This window comes from Megalops cyprinoides, chromosome 3 (assembly GCF_013368585.1).
Source record: "Megalops cyprinoides isolate fMegCyp1 chromosome 3, fMegCyp1.pri, whole genome shotgun sequence".
NCBI lineage: Eukaryota > Metazoa > Chordata > Actinopteri > Elopiformes > Megalopidae > Megalops > Megalops cyprinoides.
This window is the reverse complement of record NC_050585.1, coordinates 36451220-36474693: the sequence shown is the minus strand read 5'-3', so window position 1 is coordinate 36474693 and position 23474 is coordinate 36451220. Positions and strand designations below refer to the sequence as shown.

At 42.4% G+C, this 23474-nt stretch overlaps 1 protein-coding gene across 1 annotated transcript in view; it reads right to left on the bottom strand.

The window, feature by feature from the left end:
• Positions 1-3570: 3570 nt before the first annotated feature.
• The window catches only part of LOC118774511 (FRAS1-related extracellular matrix protein 2-like), a 54610-nt gene continuing 34706 nt past the window's right edge, over positions 3571-23474 (bottom strand). Inside the window, exons 7-24 of the mRNA XM_036523855.1 lie at positions 16588-16737; positions 15053-15262; positions 14632-14829; positions 13970-14134; positions 13541-13723; positions 12978-13108; positions 12416-12574; positions 11606-11909; positions 11203-11334; positions 10392-10723; positions 7815-8007; positions 7402-7506; positions 6249-6376; positions 5837-5971; positions 5610-5736; positions 5007-5194; positions 4367-4513; positions 3571-4074 (exon numbers count right to left, since the gene is read on the bottom strand). Of these exons, the coding sequence (XP_036379748.1) occupies positions 3571-4074; positions 4367-4513; positions 5007-5194; positions 5610-5736; positions 5837-5971; positions 6249-6376; positions 7402-7506; positions 7815-8007; positions 10392-10723; positions 11203-11334; positions 11606-11909; positions 12416-12574; positions 12978-13108; positions 13541-13723; positions 13970-14134; positions 14632-14829; positions 15053-15262; positions 16588-16737 (3491 nt within the window). The remainder of the gene's footprint in view (positions 4075-4366; positions 4514-5006; positions 5195-5609; positions 5737-5836; positions 5972-6248; positions 6377-7401; positions 7507-7814; positions 8008-10391; positions 10724-11202; positions 11335-11605; positions 11910-12415; positions 12575-12977; positions 13109-13540; positions 13724-13969; positions 14135-14631; positions 14830-15052; positions 15263-16587; positions 16738-23474) is intronic.

The window sequence follows — 23474 nt, the reverse complement described above, 5'->3', positions numbered from 1 at the left end:
TGGATCATCAAAAGCCAGTCGACTTCAATGTTGTATCTTCAGTGCTGTATGTTGCAAAGGTGGCCATACTAAGTTGTGGCCTGATCTACATTCAAAGGTTAGACCTACTTCTACAACACCCAACACCCATTTTATCAGGCCTAATAACTGTGTATCACTGTATTCTAATGAGCTTTCAATTATTAACTGAAGAAGGAAATACAGAAAAACTTGACTTCATTTATTTTTAAAATTTTCTGTAAATTACTCAACATGACTGTTCTGGTAATTGCCACAGCTTTTCACTGTCCAGATATTGGAATTCTGCTTGTCTGAAAACAATTCATGTGTTCCAGAACAGTTCCTTGCACCTTAATGTCACCAAAAGCAAGGGTGGAATTGAGACAGCCACAATCATATAGATCTTTGTAGAGGTGTTAACGTAATGGATTTTATAACACAGTATAACATTTACAGAGTGGAAAAGAATACATATCATCAGTGTATTCTTCTTTACAGAGGATTTTTTTTTTTCACAGTGCAAAAAAGAATTTCTTATTTTTGCATGCATTTTCTGACTTATTCTGAAAAACATAATATCACTCTGCTTAAAACAATTCACAAATATAAGTTCAAAATTATTAAAACAATCTTTCAATAACTTCACAACACTGCTATTTATTGAAGAAACAAACGATTAATGATGTGATTGTGACACGTTTGTTCCAGAAAGAAATATTTCCAATGTGTTGCTGTTGAAATATTTGTTTTATTTTGCAGAACACTTTGTGCTTCAGGGTTCTATGTTACAAATCATTACAGTACATTGGCAAAATTTAACACTGACCTTTCACCAAAACACTATACTTATATTCAGTATGGATGTATGTTAATAAATACATACATATATAGTAATATGCATACATGAAATTCAGTTTCATTCTGAAATTGTCAAGTTGGATCTAAATATGTCAGTGTTAACTGTAGCTGGGTAAAACATTTTTAATGATGTCGCAGTCAAAACAAAACAGTAACTAAATAAAAACACAAGAATCTGAAAAGTATTACATTATAGAATGCATAGCATTCCTACTTCCGAACATGAAACTTGACACAAATCTCTGCTTTATTCCCAAGAGCAGGTGTTAAACACGGCACTGATAAGAGCAAACCAGAAGAATCAACTCCTGTTAGCTCATTTTGAATCAAAGCATCTAGCTTTAATTTGGCATTACACACATCTGTGATACTGAGGTATGGTGGCTTACTTTGAAAGAACACTGCCATCACAAAATATAAGTGGTGGTGTATTGTTGAGGCTGTCTAGTAAATGTCACAGAGCATGCGATTTCCTGCTTTCATGTTTTAGAACAGATAACTGAAATGCAAAATTATCTAAATATGTTGTGGCCCATACCAAAAGAATAAAAATGAATAAATAAGTATTATATTCACTAGATAAACAACATTAGTGATTGCATGGAATAGCTTGTGTAGGATATGTACACAGATCTGGTTAACATTATTCAGCTGAATCCCCCAATGTCAGTCCCTCTGACAATACAAGTAACTCATTTTCAAACATCGTAATATGTCTCAGGCATTTTACACTAATATTCCCTTTAATAGAATGCAGATCACTCTGGTAAATGTAGAGATTGTAACAGACAAGTTCAGTTGTATTATAATTGCTATTTTTTTAAAAGAAAGCTTTCTAAAAGTCTAAATGGAATAGTCAGAACTCCACAACACTGCCCTGTTGGGAGAAATTGTACTGGCCATGGGTTGCGTCAGTGTCTTATATTAGTGAACATTCTAACTACTCCAAATTTTGATGGATACAACCACCCGTCTTAAAAAAATCCAGATATCCCTGTAACTTTTAAAATGACAATATATTTAAACATGGCTCATAAAGATGATTACACTGATGTAGCAGCAGTCGCACTCTGGACGGCAATCTTGGTGTTAAACGCAGTGCTAAGTAGTGCCCTCAAAAATGCTACACCAAAAAGGTACAACCATGCACCTCACTGCCTGATCAAAATACTTCCATTATCATTTCGTAGTGATACAAGTTTCTGCAACTACGCATGTTTCTTGTGCTTCAGTAAAACTGGTTTAATTTGTATTCATTATGATTTGTAATCTAATCTGATTGAAGATTCTCACAAGATCAGACGCTTTTGATGGATTAATGAATGAGAAGGTAAAAATGCAACTAGCAGGCAGGAGTCTCATGAGGTACACATATAGAGGTACAGAATGGGAATAATTCACATTATGAATTTATAACCACAGATATCAGTAATAATAGCAGGTGAGCAGCTCAATACTGACCGTCTGGAGATGCAAACAGACTTATTTTATAGTACAGCGCACATAAAAAAAAAAAAATCCTGAATTAAAAAAAAATCCAGGGATCCATCCCATCCCTTTTCAGAAAATGGTCAGCAGTCTTTTTGATAATCACTACGCAAAACAAGTCCCCCCAAAACAGTGTTCCTTATGCTTAAATTCACATCAAACAGTGGCAAATCTACTGTAACTTGCAAACACAAAAAATAGGAATGGTAGTAGCAACAACAACAAACAAAACAGTCATCTATAAGGACAAAACTTGAACCTTGGAATTCAATGCATGAAAAATATAGTATTTTTACATACCAGAAGTTTAAAAAATGAGGACTTATAGTATAAATATTTCGGTGATATTAATAAATGGCCTCTCTGTAAAAACAAAATCAAAACAAAAAACCAGTCATTGGATATCCCCTATCCAACAGTAAAAGGACACCTTTAGCACCTTTGGATAAATTAAAACATTCCTCTGGGTACAACAAACACTTTCATGGGGACTCTTATTGAAATGAAGTGCCTCTTTTTCAGAAGGGAGGAGCTGCTGTCTCAGTTGCAATGCACACACTGAGGCAAATTACCACAAGACTATCTCCAACTCTGTGTGTCACTAGAATTTTAGGTTATTAGCAACTTATGTGACGGGTATCTGGGAATTTTGTCATTATCTCCTGTCATTCTCTCACTTCTTATTTTTTCAGTAAAGTAGTGGACCTGTTTCTTTCAATGTCCATCAGTGTGCTAGGGAACACTCAAAGTGCAGGACCAATCAGACTGTGCGGAATAGGGTAAACAAGACTTCAGTCATGAAACAGCGTAACAGAATGGGGCTAACTGTGTGTCAGCTGATCTCCAACTTTGATCCCCGCATGATTTCATTGCAATGGGGATTAAGTTGGCACGTAGCTGCGGGTGACCTCATGCTAGTAGCGCATTAGCTGTTACGCATCTATATCCATGTTAGATTAGCAGTGTTTGTTGCAGCTGAGCCCCCGTGGGCACCGAGTTACTTTGTTGCTTAAATGATGACAGAGGAGTTGCAGCAGTGCTCCAAGCAGATTGCTGGGTGCCCTACAGATTTAACTAAAGCCCTCTATGGGGGTATTTTCGTAACAGATCTCCCCATTAGTCCAAATATGATGGTTTTTGAGGCACTTGCAAAAACAAAACAAAAAAAAAAACAAAACAAATCAGAACAAAAGAACACAAACTTAGCAGGTTTCCAGGTGTGTGTCAGACTTCTGAACTGTCATTGCTCGCGAATCCCTGCGTCACCATTGGCTCCCTGCTGCTCGAGCCTTTTGGCACCTCCTTCTTTTTACTCTGCTTGGAACGCACCAGCAGAGCGAGGATGATGATGATGAGGACGGTCAGCAGCAGGCCCACCAGCGCGCCCACGGTCGTCACCAGCCCCCTTTCGCCATCCTGGCCGCTGAGCTCTTGCGGGACCAGGCCGACGGTGGACAGGTCCCTGCCAGTCCCCGCCCGGCGGCTGGTGCGGTCCAGCGCGATGTGCATGATGTTGGTGCCCCTGTTGTTCTCCACACCGATATCCTCCACCACGCCTGGCACCTCATTGGCTGACCTCTTGGTGCGAGCCCCACGGGCCACGGCCAGATCACTGCTTTGCGCCAGCGAGTGGTATTCCAGGCTTCTCTTCCCAATGCCCCGGTTTGCGTTCTCCTTGGAGCGCACTGTATAGATGGTGTGGATGTACCACTCCCTCCCAGCAGACACCTACAGACAGAGAGTATGTGAGAGAGATGGAGATGGAGTGAAGGAGGGTAAAGTCAAGAGAGGCAGTGGACACCAGGCCAATTGATGAAACAAATGCCAGCAGAAGCGGTGTAAAACAACACTTGGTGCGTTGCTTCGAGAGCAGAAAACAACACTTGGTGCGTTGCTTCGAGAGCGAACCCTGTGATGCATCTCACACATAAAAGGGTCAGCTATGCAAGGGCCATCCTGGGCCCAGGCGTTCAATGATTAATTTAATAGCCTGGGACAAAATAAGATGAGAGAGACAAACCTGGAACATCGCAGTGGAATCCACTCTGAACCCGTCTGATCCAGGCTGCTTTACCAGAGGAAGTGCTTCCGGGTCATCCACAGCCAGGAGGGCACCGAAGTCCACATCCCCAAAATTCCTGGCCTGTGTCTCAGGCTGAGCCTTATCCTGAAGATGGGAGTGAGAGCAAGGTATGTCACACTAGGGAAAACATTGTACAAACTTTCTAAAAGAAATAATACTGTATTATTTCTGTTTTGCTCCTTCACACTGAAAAATGTCTAACTATAATTTTCTCATAAGAGTCAAGTGAGAGTGATGCAAGACAGTTTTTCTGATAGTGTTCAGTACAACTGATCATTTACAGTGCTTGTATTAATATCCTGAATTAAACAGAAAAAACCATGACATAAAAAAATGTATACGTTTTGGATTAATTTTTCTATGTAAATTAAATGTTGTAATTAAATCTATATAGGACTGCACACCACAAAGTCATATCGATTGCATGTAATGGAATTTTACTCCAAAACATGTGGAATGAATTAGTATGGATGCACTGTCTATTCTTCTGATCTGATTTACCTTATTATATCAGAATTACTTTTCTGCATTACTTTGCTCCATTACCCTAGAACGGGTGCTGCTGCACTGTACTTACGATGATCTTGAATCTGTAGAGGAGGGAAGGGGAGTCTGCCAAGCAGCCAAACTCAGCTTTGGAGGGGTTGTATTTGGGGACATATCCGTCAGCCCCAGTGCACAGGAACACTTTCTCAATGTTACAGATGAAGGAGTCACCCAGGTTCTGCACTGGATCCACCATCACTCGACCATAGATTATATCTCCTGTGTGAAGCACAAGAGTGGCATTATGCACATACATAATCCATCTCTACCTCTTTTGCATTTGGTCCAATTAGGCAGGCTGACCACCAGGTTCCTTGGCCAGTAGGAGATGGTGAATATGATCAAGTTGAATGAATATGATCTCTTGAAGACTCACCTCTTCCGAACTCACATTCTAACATACTAACATTTCTAAGCCTCACCTTATTCTGTTGCACTTTATCTTATAGCACTTATCGGTTCACCTTTCTGTCTGCATTGCCTTGCTTAGCTCCCTTAGCACTTTGCGCCTACTACAAGGCCTCCTTTCACACTGTAGCTTGAATGTATTCCTCGTATTGTAAGTCACTTTGGATAAAAGCGTCTGCTAAATGAGTAAATGTAATGTAAAAATGTAAGTTGACTGAAGGCGCACCCTCTGAGAAAGCGGCGTCGCTCTCCTCTCCGAAGCCCATGGTCCCTTCCGACAGCCACAAGGCCTTCTTGGACAGCAGGAACATCTGTGTGTTCAGGCTGAACTCCACAGCCACAGGGTCACTCACCTACACACAAACATAAGCACACAAAAGAGTTTGATTTTAAATCGGAACCAAAGAGACCTTCAAGTTAAAATCTGAAATGGCATGAGTGAACCATGGGCACCTGCTGGAAGCGGATGTCCAGGTCGAAAGTGATGGGTTCTCTGGGGCTGCAGACAGGGGGGATGCTGTACTCCAGGCTGGGGGTGGTTGTGCAGGGGACCAGCTTTACTGTGTATGTGCCTGAGTAGTCCCGTACCTGGGGGAGGTAATGGCATGGGGTGAGGAATCAGTGAATCACCACATTTAAAAAAAAACATTAGTAAACAACCCTCAACACTACATCAATAGTGCCAGTCACATAAATCATAAATGCTAAGAAGCATTGTTATTTAGAGAAATCACATGGTTGATGTGGAAGATCAATGAGTATGGGTGTTAGGGTGTCCTCTCAGTGAAGCAGAAGTCAAGCGCAGCACTCGCAAGGTTGAAGAGGTATTTGAGAAAGATGAGTGTGAATGCTCTGCAGCACTTACAGCAAAGTCAGAGATGAAAGTCCACTGCTGCAGGGGCTGGTTGTAGGTGGGCTCAGTCCTCACCAGGGTCAGGTTGAATGTCAGGCCAGGGTGGTCTGCACACATGATCATGGATGCCAGAGGGGAGGCTGGAGAAAACCACACAAAATGACATTAGGTATTACATACTAAAAATAGATGGTAAATAAAGAATAAACCACAGAGGTTTCCATAAATAAAATGTCAAATGCAAATACTATGCAAATATTATGTACACCTAGGTTGACGAAAGAATGACAACGACCTCAAATCAGTTTGCCTATTTAATGAACAGTAACTATTAAGCAAAACAAACAGTAACGATTGAGCAAAACCTCAACATTAGCTGATAAAATGAAGGCTATTACAAAACACCTGTAACCTGTAACATCTGTAGCCTGTTTTTTAAAAAAGGCTAGGCCTACATGGCATCAAATGTAGCCTATAGGCTACCAGGTTACATTTTATTTTCTCTTTTTTTTCATTGCGGCAATGTCCTCTGCTGCCGGCTTGAAATCAGATGTGTCCAGTGTGTCTTTGCAGCTTGCAATGCGCATAAGCCGCGTCACTCTCTCCTCTTTCAGATGACTTCGCAGTACTGTCTTAATTCGATTCTGCAGAGGGAAGCCCCTCTCTGCTGGCACGCTTGACACGGGCAGAACACAGGCAATTTTAGCCAGTGTAGCCCAGTCGGGGTACAGCTAGCACTTAAAACACAAATGTCCTGTTTAGGGATAGCCTTCGTTATAGCTACGTTTTGTATGAGCATTATTACTGGACATTTTGACTGGCAAGTTTTTAATTTATCGGTTTTTATAAATTTTACCAGGCAAAAACCGATTACTGGATAACAGAAACCTTGATATAAAGATACATGCATACAGTGGGCCAGCCATTTTGTATAGGTACTGATCAAATCAGGTATTCTTTGTTTGCAATAAAAAGCAAAAAGAGAAACTGCTGTGATTCCAGGACATAAGGTAGCCTGTATGTGTATGAGTGTGTGTTTACGCATAATATCAGGATGCCACTATGCCAGTGTGGAGGGGTAATGTCAACATACCTCTGATAGAATGCTACAACCCATACAGTGACTCTACTATTTATCTATTAATGAAGCTGCAAGAAAGCCTACCTGGATGTGATGTCACAAAGAGACCTCGGAAGCGTGCCTCTGTGCGAAAGTTGACCACGAGGCGGCCCTGCTCATTGATGCGCATACTGGTCGGGTACAGGGCACCTGCAAAGGACACAGGAGAGATTATGTATGTCAAAGATGATGCAACTTTATCATCTAACAGGTCAGAGGAGAAACTAAATTTAAACAACTCTAACAAAAGCTGGTTTCAGTCTCTATGCACAGTAGTTGGTTTAGATCGCAGTTTTTACCTGTGAATGATCGACTGTTAGAGTACAGTTTCGTAGGGGTATGTAGACCATGGCTGTTGTAATGCTAAGCATTACAAAAATTTACTGTTAATCCCCAATTAAACATGATAAAAAGAAAATCTGTTCATCCCTCAACAGTCCTGTCCCTTTCGGACTTGCCTTGCAGTTCTGCTTGGGGAGGGCTGCTGATGCCCTCCTTCCACAAGATGGCAGTGTCGTACACAAAGGTGAGGCGCAGCTCAGACTGCAGATCAAAGTGCTGCCATCCTCCGGTGCCCACAGGGGAATGGAAAACATAGGATACATAGAGTGGAACCCGCAGAGTCACGTATGATTGGACAAGGTTCAGCACCTGCCAACCAATTAGAAGAAATATAATTAAAATTAGACCATGACATTTTATTTATTTTAAGCAGAATAATACATAATAATATATGTATTTCTCTGTTATATTACATAAAGATACAGATACATAAAGATACAGAAGTATATATAAATATAAAGGGAAGGTGTGTGTGTGTGTGTGTGTATGTCTGTGTGTGTGCGTGTGTATACTAAATAAACACACACAATGCCCTCCCTCTTTATTGATATCCCCTTCTCTCCAAACACACACACACACACGAACACAAAGACACACACAGACACACACACTCATTCGTGAATACAACACACAAGGTGCTCCATTGCTATGAATCAATCAAGCTTTCAGTCCAACAGAGAAGAGAGACATCAACTACCTACCTTCCGAAACACAAAAGCATTGTTTCACACATTCAACTATTATAATTCAGTCATTTTTTTCACAGGCCTTCTCAAGGGAAATCTTATTAGAATATCTGAGGGCAAACTGGCAAGCATGGCAGCTGAAAGATTCATAATGTGTCTCAGCACCCGTTGACACGCTGCAGCCTCTTTCCATCCTCCTCGGCAGTTATTATTCAGCTTATTTATCAATTTTCATTTCTGACATTCCAGCCAGACAAGGATATTTTTGCTTCTCAAAGAATAATAAAAAATACAGTTCTGTTGTAGCCTACCGGTTTCTACAGTGCAAACATATCAACAGCCATTTCATAATAGCTTCAATATGTCAAGAGTAAAGGAATGTTATGATGTGTAGCAATGCAGTGGTGTGGACGAACCAACAGAGGATGAAGATCACATGCTACACCTGGGCCTGCTAAACTCCTGAATCCTCTACACAAGACAGTTCAACGTCCCTCATTCTGAACAAGTGGCACCAGTCCTGCCACATTTTCAAGTCAGTACGCTGTTTGCTGTTAGTATGTCACTGACACCACTTTAGCAATCATCACTTAAATTACTGACACATTTGCTAATCATTGATTTCATTAAAGCAGAAAGTTAGCAGTTTTTTTTATGATCAGAGGGAATATTAATCAATGAATGTTTTGCAGTCTTGTAATATTGCCTCCTGTCCACTAATACCCCTGAACACCCACTAGAGGCCACTGTTAGCACACAGTCCCACCATTGCTGAATTCCTAATTACACTGGCTGCTTGCCAAAATAAAGTTAAACAGAGACACATTGCAGTTTGTTTTAAAAATAGATTAACAGCCTTCCCACACAACGTTTGTGTAATTCAGATAACATTTGTTAAGTTTCAATGATTTACAAAGACAAGGGTACCAAAGCCAAAAACTTCATGAAATGATAGTCTGGCCCTATACAAATTACTCCCTGTACATACAACTACACCAATCTACCACAAAACAATTACAAATCCCCTTTCTTCCCTCCCCATTACTACTATCACATCAGACTCCCCTGCAGGGAGGGTGGGGGCGGGGGGGGGGGGGGGGGGGGGGTTGCAAGTAGCATTTGACCAAAGTTCTACGCAGACTACGCAAACCCATGCCGTAGTAATAAGTGTGAAGAAGCACTGCTTGGAAGACAGTTTCCAATGGAAGGTGTTCACAGAGAAAAAAGCACCAACACACAGTCATTGTGCTTCTTAGGCTCACAGTGCAGATTACCCTCAAAGAAATGGCAACAGCCTAACAAGGCTGACGTTCAAATACAAACACAAATCGATGGAACACCCGAGGCGTGTTTATGGGAAATGTAAAGAGGCATTTTAACAGGAACCCCTCTCTGTGCAGAACAACAGCAGTGCAGATAAAAAAACGCAGCACAAGAGACCCCATGACTTTTAACAAGCTCCAGGGGTATCAGGACTTTTCCAGCCAACACGCTGGCTTGCAGGCCCCATATGGAGAGGCCGCCTTCCATGAAACACAACAGCGGATGTGTGAAGCATCTCCCACTTTACAAACCATTAGCTAGGTCACTAAAGAGGTAATCAAAGGGGTGGAATAACAATATAGGTCTGATCTTTACTGCTGCTCCCAGGATTGGGAGTCACATTGAGGAGACAGACAAGTTGTTAAATGGTGCCACTTTGTCTGAATGACAAATATAACAGGAATAAGGGTACCTACTAACAGGGCTGCAGGGAAAGAAAAGGTCGGAGAACAGAAACAGTAAAAAAACCACAATGGCTTAGTGGTTCGGAAACTCTGATATCCTGTCTAATCTGAGACCCTGTTCTGGTTCTCCTTATCACCCTGGAGCTCCTGGTTGCCCCAGAGAAGAAAAACTCCCTCTGGACTGGGTAGATAATTTGGAGTTACTGTGGTTGCAGGGTTTTGGGAGGGGTAAGGTACATGGGTTACTTCTGTTAATAAGTGGCCAGTGAGAGAGGCTCACCTGCCCATCAGTGCCAATGGTACCCCCGCAGTCTGTCAGCAGCTCGGACATGTCGTAGTAGCTGACAAACTCCCACAGACAGGCTTCCAGGTTGAGGTTCTTGTAGAAGCGCAGTGTGTTGGCGCCTCTCAAGGCTGAACTGTATTGGTATGGTGAGGTCTCTCCAATAAGCTCGGGGCTCTTGATGCTGTCGGTCAGGAAGCCGTGGCGGGTGGTCACTTCGTTGAAGTCCAGCAGGTTGGAGCAACGGTGGTTGCCCACCCGAGTGCCGTCGGGGCTCAACGTCAGCTCAAAGTTAGACAGCATCCGTGTCGACACCACCGGCAGCATGCCTGAGAGCGTAGGGAAAGAGGAGATCAGGCCAGGGTTTAGTGTGAGAGAGACAAGACCCAGACCAGGAGTTAGTGTGTGAAACAGGAGAGGCAGACTGGGGATAAGTGTGAGAGAGGAGAGTCAGACTGGAGATCAGTGTGAGAGAGGACAGTCAGCTTGGTCATTGCTGTGACAGAGGAGAGCCAGACTGGAGATTAGTGTGAGAGATGACAGTCAGCTTGGTCATTGCTGTGAGAGAGGAGAGCCAGACTGGAGATTAGTGTGAGAGATGACAGTCAGCATGGTAATTAGTATGAGAGAGGAAAGTCAGGCTAACTGTAACCGAAATTTCCATCTCTATTTGAAAGATAAATAATGTGTTGACAGTGTAGATTTGATCAGTACTGATTGCTATTGCAACAAATGTGAAATACAGTCCAATCCTCTGCAGAAAAGGCTTAGAATCCCGCCATAGGAACCACTGGGTTCCCCCTCTCACCGTCCATATGGGGCATGGTGACCGTCAGTTTGATGAGGTTGGCATGGTCAGGGTCATCTGCTCCCGTGTAGCGTAGTTTGGCTGAGAAAGGCTCAGCGCCCACTGTGCCCACTTTACGGGGCTGGCACAAGCCTGCCAAGGTAAGACAGAGACAGCGTGAGTAATCCATTACAAAAGGACACATTACAAAGTCGTATGTGCACATGAAACACTAAAGTCGAAGTGGAACTTTGAATGCTATACCAACCGGCACTTACTCCCTATGATATCACTGAATGCCACTAATATCCTGCTCCTTAGTGTAGATGGAGGTTTCTCAGTCTCTGACTTTTTCCTGTTCCATTGCAATGAGGGCGGTACCCAGATAACTTCCTGTTTCCTGTCTCAGACGATGGGAGCTCACCTTCCTCCATGCTGATGGACACGATGGGGCTGCTGAGCTCCAGGCCTTCATCTCCATTGGAGTTAACGGCACGGGCGGCGCATTGGACCCGCGACCCGGTCTGGAAGTAGATGGAGTCCAGGGTGATGCGCTTGGAGGAGGTGAAGAAGGTGTCGAAATCCACTTCACGCATCGGGCTGGTGACACCATCGGACCCCTTAGGGGCGCTCACAAGCCAGCGGTACCGGGTGAGGGTGTCATTGATGTGTTCGCTGACGCAGATAGAGCCTGTCTTTTCGTAGTCTGAGTATTTCTGGTTACAAGCCTGAGGGGTGAGACAGAGTGCATGTGAGTGAACAGACCTCATATGTCCTCATTCTGCTGGACCCAAATATATCTATAAATGTCACACACACACATATAAAACTTTCATATCCGGCCTATTTCAAGAACCAACAATCAGATTCTCATTGGGATTTTTCAATTTCTTTTCCTTTTCAGATTTCTCTATGTAACCACGGTAACTATGTAGAGAAGAAATTTTAATCTTTTTATTGACTTATTGATCCTTCCACCCTGCAGGTTTACCAAGAAGGGAGATAACTTCCACTCAGCCATTAAGTGAAGCCTAGGATAACTGGTGATTCCTAGGTTCCAGCTCTGGTTTTTAAGCCCTTCTGTGCTGAAAGGACTGTAAACCTCATTACTGGCCCAGTGACATCTACAGAAGATTTCACTCAGCCAAATGATGTCAACAGATGAGAATTTAACCTAAAATGCTAAAATGTGTGCTAGTAACATGAATCTAAACTGGTTAGGATTGTGTTGTACCGTAACACAGACGACAGGGTATCCAGATGGGATTTGCAGGCCATCCTTGGTCCTGCTCATGTCGTCGTAGTGCAGCAGGGACACCACTTGGGGCACAGAGGGGAAAGTGACATCCGCCATGCTGTTAGTCTCCTCAATGTAGACGATGGCTTTACTCATCTGTCACGTGACACAGGGAAATTTGAGACATGTGAAAATGATCATTTATCAGTAAATACATGTTATGTCTGCTTTTGAAAACTGAAAAGTTATCCAAGAGAAACAGACAATATTCACCTGGTACTGCCCAGATTAAAAGTAGTCCTAATGTACACTGATAAATGGAACATAGACCATACCCCTGTTCAGATAACCTTGGATTGGATGTTACAAGGCAAAAACCCACCAATGGGTGTGTTACGCCAGTTAGGGTTTTGTTGAAATTCAAACAGAGAGATAGGAAATAGGGGCACAGTTTCAGAATATTTTCAAATCCAAACATTCCAAAAGAAAAAAAAACAACTGTGGTTTTATTTTTGGAGTAACACTTAGACAGACACCTTATCTCAGGTGTTTTTCCCACCTGAGTTTCAGCCACCATATTTTCATCAGGCTTCAAATGGACAGTGAAGGCCTCTCTCATCTCCCGCACACCATCATACAGAATCTCCACCTCCACAATGTGTTGTGTCTCCCCCTCCTTGAACACAATGTCTGAGAACATCGTTTCTCAATTAAAGCTCTTTGCAAATGCATGTGATTGCACACTCATTAAAATAGCTTTTCCCGCCGGAGGTACAACAGCAGAGTGCATGAAGTCGGCTAATGACTAAAATTATTATTATTATGATAATGGTCACTGTTATAACAAATGACAAAATTATTATTTAGTTTTCAAAAGATGCCTTTGTGCAATGTTGCGTACATTTTAAAACCATGACAAAAAGGCTGCCAAAACAATAAACCAAGGCTGTCAAACTCAAATATTAATGTACCCCCATCCTGACACATTCACTGACCTACTGTTGAATCTTTTTTTTTTTGGGGGGGGGGGGGGCTGCAGAAAAACCTTTGACAGACCACATGGAGGCTGCCCCTGTGCTCAATGGATCACAGGCTCATGTCTGTGATGTAATCAGCCCTCACCCTCAGACACAGGGTGGTAGTCATCCCCAGATGTGGCAGATCCATCCTTGGTGTGCACGCGGACCACCGACACCTTGGATGCATCGCCCACTCGGAGCACCGGGATCCTCACTGCCGACATCTGGCCACTCTCCTTGGGCTCACTCACGCTGAACTTGGTCTCCCCAAACTTAATGATGGGCTCTGTTGAAGAACATCAGCAAGAAATCAGGTTTAGACTGGGGACGGGAGGCATTATGCTGGCATGGGAAAAGGGGGAGCTTGGCACATGTATCACATCCACTGCAGATTATCAACAGGATAGGGTTAAGACACAAACGGCGATGGCAGACTTGTGCAAATTCAGTCAAAATGTCACACTTCAAGTCATGCCAAGGTAGGGCTGATAGACCTGCGTTTGGCATCTCTCAGTGCTTTTTTCACTCTTACTGTCGGCGTTGTCCTTTATTTTGACCAGCGTCTCGCTCTGAGCCCCAACAGATGCTCCCAATGGAGAGCTACTCTTGTGGCTCCTCAAGACCAGCCGCATCTCCTCATCCTCCTCGTGAACTGTGTCATCGACCAGTGCCAGGACACATGGCTTCTCAACCTCCCCTGAGGTCAGACAGAACAGCAGTGAGGCACAGAGTACTTATCAAGCCCAATTTTCATCAAATCAACATACAATCTCTAAACCATCGATTTAAACTACATTTATCAAGAAGGACAGCTTTAATGGTAGCATTGAATTAATCTAGAGATCACAAACACAGGAAAGCTAGAACGAATAGACTCATGTTTAAACAACAAAAGGTTATTTATAATTTTTTATACATTTGTATGTAGCTGTATTTATGTAGCTAACATGTATGTTTTATGTATGCGTGCATTGCATTATATTACATTTAGCGGATATTCTTAACCAGACCGTTTTCCAGCACAACAGAACATAAATGTATCCATTCAAGGTAAATGAGCAACAGTGTCAGACCAAGCTAATAACACTCACAAACCAGTGTGCATGTATGTATACATGTAGGTCTGTGTATCTTTTCCCTTCTATGCAACCTCCAGACCATTAAAGCCCACGATTTCACTATTTATTACTTTACCTGGTAGGAAGGTGATGACAGAGGCATCAGTGTTTGGCCTCTCATCAAAGTCCACCGCGACCTGAGCAGAGCCCTGCCGAGTGAAGCATCTCACTGTGGATCTGAAGCTGACGTCACCACTGCGGTGCACCATGGCCGAGATTTGACCCTCATGCTCATTCACCACATACACTGCTTCACGGAACTGGACCTTTGGCACTATCGAGGCAAACAATTCAATCAGTCAATCAACGATCAATCAATCAACAGCTGAAATTGCTTTCTACTTAGGAACAATAGCATTAAAATATTCTGAGGATTTAATAGGATTGTATTTCTTTACACTAATCCACAGATGCAACTTAGTGATGGGCCAAGAGTTACTCGTAGCAATTTGTTTCATGTGATATGTGCCACATATGTTGTGGAAAATCCAACTCACAGTCTGACACAGAGTCATTGATGAAGACAGTGGCCTTGCTAGGCTCTCCTAGAATGGCATTCACAGGCATGCGGAGGACCAGCTCAAACTTCTCCGTCCCCTCCAGAACAGGCTGGCCCAAGTCATCCAGGATGGCCACACGGAAAGTCTGCATGTTCACCCCTGGGGCAAAGTCTAGGTTTCGGCTGATTCCCACATAGTCCACGCCAGCTGCAAGTTGAGGATTCAGAGGGGTTTAAAGCAAAACAAGCATACATATCCCCTGTCTGCTTTCAGTGACTGCTTCTGTAGTAACATGTAGAGGATGACAACCAAAAAGTAATATGAAAGGAAGGATTAGAAACCCACTTATAGAACAAACTTTGTGCGCTCACCTAGATAGTGCTAAATGCAAATAATTTGTAAAGGGATTACGAGTTCAGTGTGAAGCCTTTTGGTGTCTTTGATGCAACATAGAAGGATATTGCTTCATTTAAAAAAACCTGAGGGTTGGTGGCACACCCTGTACCCTGGCACAATATGCCCCAAATTCTCTTCTCCTATATTCTCGCGACCCAGTGATGTATTAATGTGTGTCAGCTCAGGCTGAGTTTAGATAATGCAGAAGGAAGCAACTTTTTTAAGAGGAAAGAAAAGTAAGCTCTGTAAAAAAAAAAACATGGAGAAGGGATAAAGATTCCTGAAGGCAGGAGATATCTGGGAGGGTGTTGGGGTTTAAGGAGATAGACCCTTACACAAAAGTGTGTGTGTGTAACAGCCTCATCTTAGAGACAAACTTACATTCCTCAGACCCAAAATAACTCAAAATAACAGGAACCCCCACCACACACACCCTCCAGCTCTTTACCTCGTACCTCTCCATTGCCCAGGGGCCACACTAGCCTGCACACACTCCACAGTGTTTGCATTCCTTAATTCATGAGTTTCTTGTTCTATTAACACACTTGTGTCCTTACACTTGTGTCCTCTAAATACCCGTCTCTTTTCTCCTTAGGGGGCCTGTCCTTCACCAGATTTGTACACAGCCTTATCTAAAATGTGTGTGGCTGAGCATTGTATGATGAATATTACCACTTTGAATGTTTTTGAAACGCTTAGCTGATACATATGCTGATTTCTGAAAGAAAACTGTAAAGATTCTAATTTGTTTGTAGGCTCTACAGAAGCAATCCTTTTGACAGATTTGACAGTTATCTTAAAAATAATATTTCATTTTCTCTGAAGGATGCAACAAGTCTATGGAAAACAAAATATCCTTTGGCTAACAAAGCACAACATATCTTTATTCCTACATTTTCTACTTTAAACTGCTTTTTCCACTAGTAAAAACTGAAAGATGACCTGTTCCAATGTAGTGACACAATTTATAATTACACACCGCTTTATATGGCAATTTCTTCACTGTGAATACACTACTTGAGAAACAGTCCTTCCACAATATTATCTCCATTCAGGAAAACTAAGTGGTTTGTTTTGGAGATCTGATAGTGAAACAGAGATTTTAACATTGCTGAGAGTGTCTGAGTGGAACCCACCTTCAGCTGATATGGGGTCAGTTTTCCTGGAGCGGACGGTGACAGTGGCTGTTTTGGAGAGGTCAGTCCCAGTCCTCCACACACGTACTTCCACAAAGTTGTCACTCTCATCTACGTGGTACTCCATGTCACCAAAGTAAAAAACAGGAGCTGAAATAGGATAGTAAAAATTGGGGGTGGGGAGTGGGTGGGAAACCATTAAAAATTTACCTGACTTATTGTGATACATTCATAAAAGTTAAACTTGCACCCTTGAGCTGCTAATCATTTTAGCCTTTAGAACTAATTAATGTTTTGTACATTCAGCTACATGCACATTGTAGCCTACAATCATCTGCACTTCACAGCTAGCTGGCAGCAAACATGGTGAAGTTGGTAAATGTTGCGTTACTTGTAGCCATTATAATGCTTAAGAATTACCAGCCTCCATCAACTGGAAGTCTTGAAACAGGTTATTTTCATTTTCGTTTCTGATAATAAAAAATTATGGTCAAACAGTTATATAGGACTGAGCTGTAGCTCTGAAGTAGTGTCAGATAATCTTTTTGGGGGCCACGTCCAAGTGTGACTACCCCAAGCATTTATGAGTGCTGAAATGACCCTTCAGCCAGCACAGCCATAGTCACTCAAGGTTTAGTAAGACTGCTGACAATGTCCCTACCCCGGGATAAGTAGGTGGTTTAACTCATGGCTTTCCAACAAGTCTCCACTGTAAATAAATGGATCCAGTGACTCACAGGCAGAACCCAAAGTCAGCAGTCACAAAACAACGACAGTCCCATCACTCCAGAATAACCACCTCTGAGGTAAGAGCCAGACCTTCAATTATGTTCACCAGGTGACAGCCATCATACAGCAAAACAGGGGCTGCTTGTCAGAGGCTACGGCCACAAGAACACATTGTACTGCATTATTTATTTCCTTTTGCAGACAGACATTTCCATCTAACAATAGCAAATCCTACAGATTCATTTATAATTATGACCATTTTATTCATTTATACAGCTAGAGGTTTACTGGAACAACAGAGGTTGAATATGTTGCTCAAGGGGCAAGACGGCAGTGTTCCACTCAGGGTTTATATCCACAATGCTACAGTCTAGTGCTCGTACCACTGCACATTTCTGCTTAGAGAATGGTAGCCATAATGGCTGCATTAAGTGTGATCGAAGCATCATTAAGGAGATTAATTCCCTTTCCAATTCTGGAGTAGCCATGAACCCACTTGAGCAGCAAGCGTTATTAGTTGAGGCACACCTCATTCATACCTGGCGCTCCTGCATCCTGGGGCCACAGCAGGAAGGACCACTGCGTTTCAGAGACCGTCCAAATGAAACCACTAGAGCACTGAATGTAGACCCTAACACAACTTAACATATCTTCTCCTGAAGTCCTTGTTGTTTCAATGGATGTCCAAAAAGGGCAAGGATGTCAGTGTTGTTCAGTTTTGCCTGACACAGAACCACAGTCATTCTCTATGGATTCACCTGTCCACTACAGTATCTTTTCTGTGGAGATGGCAGGAGTTTGCTGGAGAAATGTTACCGTGCACTTAGACACTGTAGATAATGAACACAACACCTGACAGTCAGGTTCTGTTTTAGCAGTCACCCACACTCCTGTTTGTACAGACAAGCACTCAGGATGAGCTTACAGCGCTGGCGCATGATGTGTTCAGTTGACAGGTGACTCAGACACACACTCTGATGTCTTGCACATCTCCTACATGGCATGCAATCAAAAACAGATCAAATCAGTCATCCTTAGCTATATGAATCCTATGAGGATTAGTTTATTGCTACCACATTTGCACGTTTGTGTTGGAGACTGGGCATTGGTGGTAATGCTGCATAGGGTACAATTTTTGAAGACTTGCACTTGAGAAGAAATGGGACAGTTAAGAACTATTTTCAGGAGGGAAACTTTCAGAGACAGACAGAGACCTGAAACTGTCTGAGACATAAGCATATTAAGAACAGTGATACAACTTTGACTTTAGTTGCATAATAGCAAACCTTGAATACATTCTTTTAAATATGCTCAGTGCAGATTTGCATAAAACCAGGTTGAAAAAATAATACCAGGTTGACTGAAGAATGGAATCACACTTGATAGCATACATAAAAATGAACAAAGCTTTAACCACTCAAGTACCCCTTTAAGACAAATCAAACAACCCCAGGCACAAGGGTGCAACCAGGTGATCTCACATGTCTGCAGTTAGATTAGACTGGGATTGGCTGCCTGCGGGGGGGACCTGGTCCATTGGAGAAGCCCAGTGATCAGATAAGGTTCATCTGAAAAGCAGGCAAACTGCAGTCTTCAAACAGCCACCTGGGAGATAAACCACAGGGCTTGTGAACTCCCTGAACTCCACAGCCCCAACCGTGTCATGTTACCAACAGCAGACAGTGCAGGTAGGAAACCTTCCATGAAGCCCCCCCCCCCCCCCAAACATAACAGAACAGTCATTTTTGGTCCATTTTAGGGCAGAGGCAGTGGTGATTGCCTCTCAAAGGATCTAGACTGTGTTTAGTTCATTACTACTGTGAATCAAATCTAGAAGATTCAGATGCTCTGAGCTGTTATGCTTAGCATTTTGGCCTGGATAACCTGGACCTGGATTAATGATATTAGGACCACTGTAGTAATCCTTAATGTTTGACAATGACGTGGGAGCTGTTTTAAGGGTCATGAAGATGTCTGGTTCAGGGTGTCATTCATTCTCCTCCACTTCCTGGACTCAGGAGATAACCTGTCAGCAGAGGAGATGATGAAATAGAGGGTTTTCCTCTATATAAATATAAATCTTTTTTTTTACCCGTGGGGGATGTTTGAAGAGTTTGCCTCTGGAGTCATACTCCATCTTGGCAAAACATCCTGACAAAGAGTAACCCCAAATAGAAAGGCTTGCTTCCACAGTCATATTTTTACTTTGATTGTTCCTTTGTTACAATGTTTAACATTGTTTTGTAAAAGTACATCTCAGAAAAAAAAATGTTCTTGGTTCTTTTTAATTTTTTTTCCTTCACCAACATGTCTTGGATATTTAATTGGGTTTGATATCTTGAAATATTTCTCCCACCTGTATACCGATTTTGAAAAGAAATCATCTTCAATAGCTCAGAATGTCAGGGGGGTTTTTTATTCATTTTATTTCTGAAATCTACTTTTTATTTGTCAAAAAATAAGACTTATGAGGATCATGGATATGTTTTGATTCTACAGAATTAAAAAAAATCTCAGGAAATCCTCATCAGACCTTGAGAAAATAGGGGTAACACTGCTGATTGCAGAATGTGGCCTAAAAAGGTAACATGGATCTGCATTTGATCTTCTCTCTGTGTGAAACTAAACACTAAAAGTACCATATAATTACATTCAGTTTTTACATAAAGCAGTCTTTCCCCCACTGTGACAAAGCCATACCCACCTAGGTCTGCACACTAGCTGGCTGAATAGCCTCAGATTGGTTCTATTTTCTCAGCATCTGAATTGATATTAGGAAACACAGTGGTAGTCAACCAGACCATGCCTGCCAAACAGTGATTTTCCCCCCACTGGCACACTATAGATTAAAATCAATATGGGGTTCTGAGCTCTCTGTGCTTGATTTTTTTTCCCCTTGGCTAAGGACTAATTTTAGAAATGCTTATAGAACAAATAATTTATGACCGTCTAATGCCATTCATGGGTCTTGAGTGAGAATCACTGACAGAACCAGTGTAATCCCCATGGACATGTTGTATTGCAAAAGCATCCTTTTCATTATGTGAGTTTAATGAGCTCTCTGACTGTATTTACTTGTCCATGATGTTCCCAAAGTACATCACAGGTTTACTAATGGACAGATGCATGGGTGAGTTTAAGGCAGTTGTTACAGCACTGTTATAGCACTGACTCCTCATTACATAACATAAAACTGGGAAACTATACTGAATTGCATGGTCATGATCTTATGCCTGTTCTGGTTTCTGCAATGGTAAGAAACCCATTAAGCCCTGGAGCAATTTTCCTGTTAGTACCACATTTGCCAGGCTGCTTCCTGGCAGCCATATCTTGTTAATGCTAACTCATGTAACTGAACTAACATTTAACATTAAAATAGTCAAAATTCCCATTTAACTTGCTTCAAAAATTTACTCTGATGGCTGTAAAATTAAATTCCATATTATGAGTTGGCATGTCATACGTGTAAATGAAAAAATTTTGCCCTGTCCAGCTACTGTATGTTCCTTGTAAAAGAACCTGAAAGAGCCACTTCTGAAAGACCGTTCCAGGTCATGCTGTTCCAAGCTGTGCCACGCAGTGCAGTGAACTGCCCCCCCCCCATTGTGCCGCTGTGCCCTGGGACACCAGTGTGGGTCCACCTGGGCTGTCTGAGGCATGGTGAATGGCCCACGCTGACAGAGACCTGCTCCTTTGTCACTCCACGCCATGTATCTGTTGTCACTGTGAGAGAGCTGGGATTCTAGTGGAACGTAATTACAGGCCACAGGCTCTCCACTCTACCCAATCTCCTGCACATCTCCACAAGTAAGATTCTATACCACCCACCACTGTTACGGTATTGCTACCTGCAGCAGCCAGAATCTGCACTGAATCTGTTAGAACTACAGAGATGCTTGTGATCTCCCATCACTGACTCGAAAAATATCTATTCTGAATAGATCTTGGTTTGTAGAACCAGGACATATCCTATGACTCCTCAACACAAACATGATGTATTGTTATAGACCAGTGTGAAATACTGTGTTGTTAGTGTAACATAAGCTTATACAGCTCATCTGGTGACTTCTCAGTAGAGCTTACAGTTGTTCTTATGATTCTTTGTTCAGCACTTTCTATAGTATAGAAGTAGAACATGTTTTCCTTATAGATTCCTTACACAGCATTTCCTCGCGTATGACTGTTTGTGTGGTTATAGTGACTGTGGTTTTATAGTCAGACTCTTTAGCACATGTATTGCTTGCTATTCAGCCCTTAGGCCTTTGTTTTTGTAGCCTTTATGTACTGTATGCATATCCATTATGGCCCAATAAGTCACTCTGGATTAAACTATCCACCAAATGCATAAATAAATAAGCTTGAGTGGCAAGTATTCAGCACACTGCTGTGGGGATGTTCATTCACATACTTTTCAGCACAGTACAGTGCTTCTTTGCCAGATACAGTCAGGGGAAATTTAACCTCCATCAAAACTGCAATTAGGTCTTCTGGAACTAACATGCTCTTACAAACTCCTAACTGATAGATATATATCTGTGAATAGATATGTAAACATTCATGCGTGCCCTGACAGCACAAAAAAAGGCGGTTGGTATTTTTGCAAACAGCTGGCAGTGTGTTTGATGGGACAGGCTGATGACAGAGGACCCCACTGCAGCTGTGGACACAGTGCATCCTTTTCCTGTGTGTGATCCCTGAGGACATGGAGCGGGAGGCATAACCACTCAGGGGAGCGTGTGCCAGACTGCATGGGGGACTGTGTACGTCCCCCATGGGTGTGCACACGTGTGTGTGTGTGTGTGTGCATGTGTGGCTGTGTGTGTGTACATGCCCGTGAGTGTGTGTTTGTGTATGCCTGTGAAGGTTTGCACACACATGTCTTGCAGGATGGTACACAGCTGCTGCTTCCTTTATTCAACCTATGAAAGCACCACAGCAGTGACCCAGTGGCAGGGACAGGTGCTGGACAAGCTTCCCCCTCTTTCCCCCATCTCTGCTCCAGAGCAGGATATTATATCTATTTTACACTCCCCCCTGCTGCTTAAGGTCCACAGCTATACAACTGTCACACATTTTGTTAACCAACCTGAAACTACAACCTCTATCTTTCTGTATCAGAGAGTAAGTAAGTGTCATAAACAACATTAATGAACACACAGTTCTGCCAACTTCCTAAAAGAGGGCTTTTCATTGCGTTCTCTCACAACCAAATGGCTTTTCTGTCCATTGCATTAGCACCTCTAAATGGTTATGCACACCCACGCAACAAAAGTCTTAATGTACCAGAAATTTTAATTGAATGCATGCAGACACCCACAAGTCTGTGCTGGGATACAGCTGTGGGAAAGACACCTAGTTTAACATCATGCTGCACTCGCTTTAAAATAGTTGATCTGGTCACAGGAGCTCTGTATTCAGGATCATAAGCAGGGATAACATGCTTTGTTTTCAGCCACAGGCAAAGCTTTTTCCTCACTCTTGAAACAAGACAAGAAACATGTATCCATTCAAACAAATGAAAACAACAACGCACACAAGGCATGCCTCTACAAATGGTTACTGTTCTCCATTGAGTCAGCCCCTGCAAAATAAGGCTGTCAAGTGACTTGCGTCAGAATCCCCTCTCAGGTGGTCTGATTGCTGTTCAGGTTTCCTCCCTCACCTGAACGCGGTTTAAGAAAAGCTTGTTCTTTTTGTTCCACACCAGCATTGGAATTGGACAAAAGTCTCTGAACCCTGCAAGAGGTTCAAATTACACACCAAATCAGTATTCAATCATGTGGAATTTATGAATACCGTGTTTAAATCCTGGCATAAGAAAATTTCACAAAAGGATCCCTGTACCTGGGCTAATTTCAAATGAGTCTCTCCCTTTCAGAGGTGTCTTTTGAACAGTATGGTGTCAGCTCATTTAAAGTTTTCACAGAAGTAAGAGAGACACACAGATCCCCATTACTCATAAGGTATTAATTGCATTTAACATGCATGCGCGTACGCACACAATAAGAAAAAAAAGCACTGTCTGTGAATGTTTCCTTGCTCACTGAAGTACGATGCTCACATAAAGGTTGAATCCAGTTTGTTTGATGATTTAGTGTGGAGAGGCCTGTTATTACATTACTGAGTTGCCATTCTTCATGTCCTCCCCTTCCGGAACT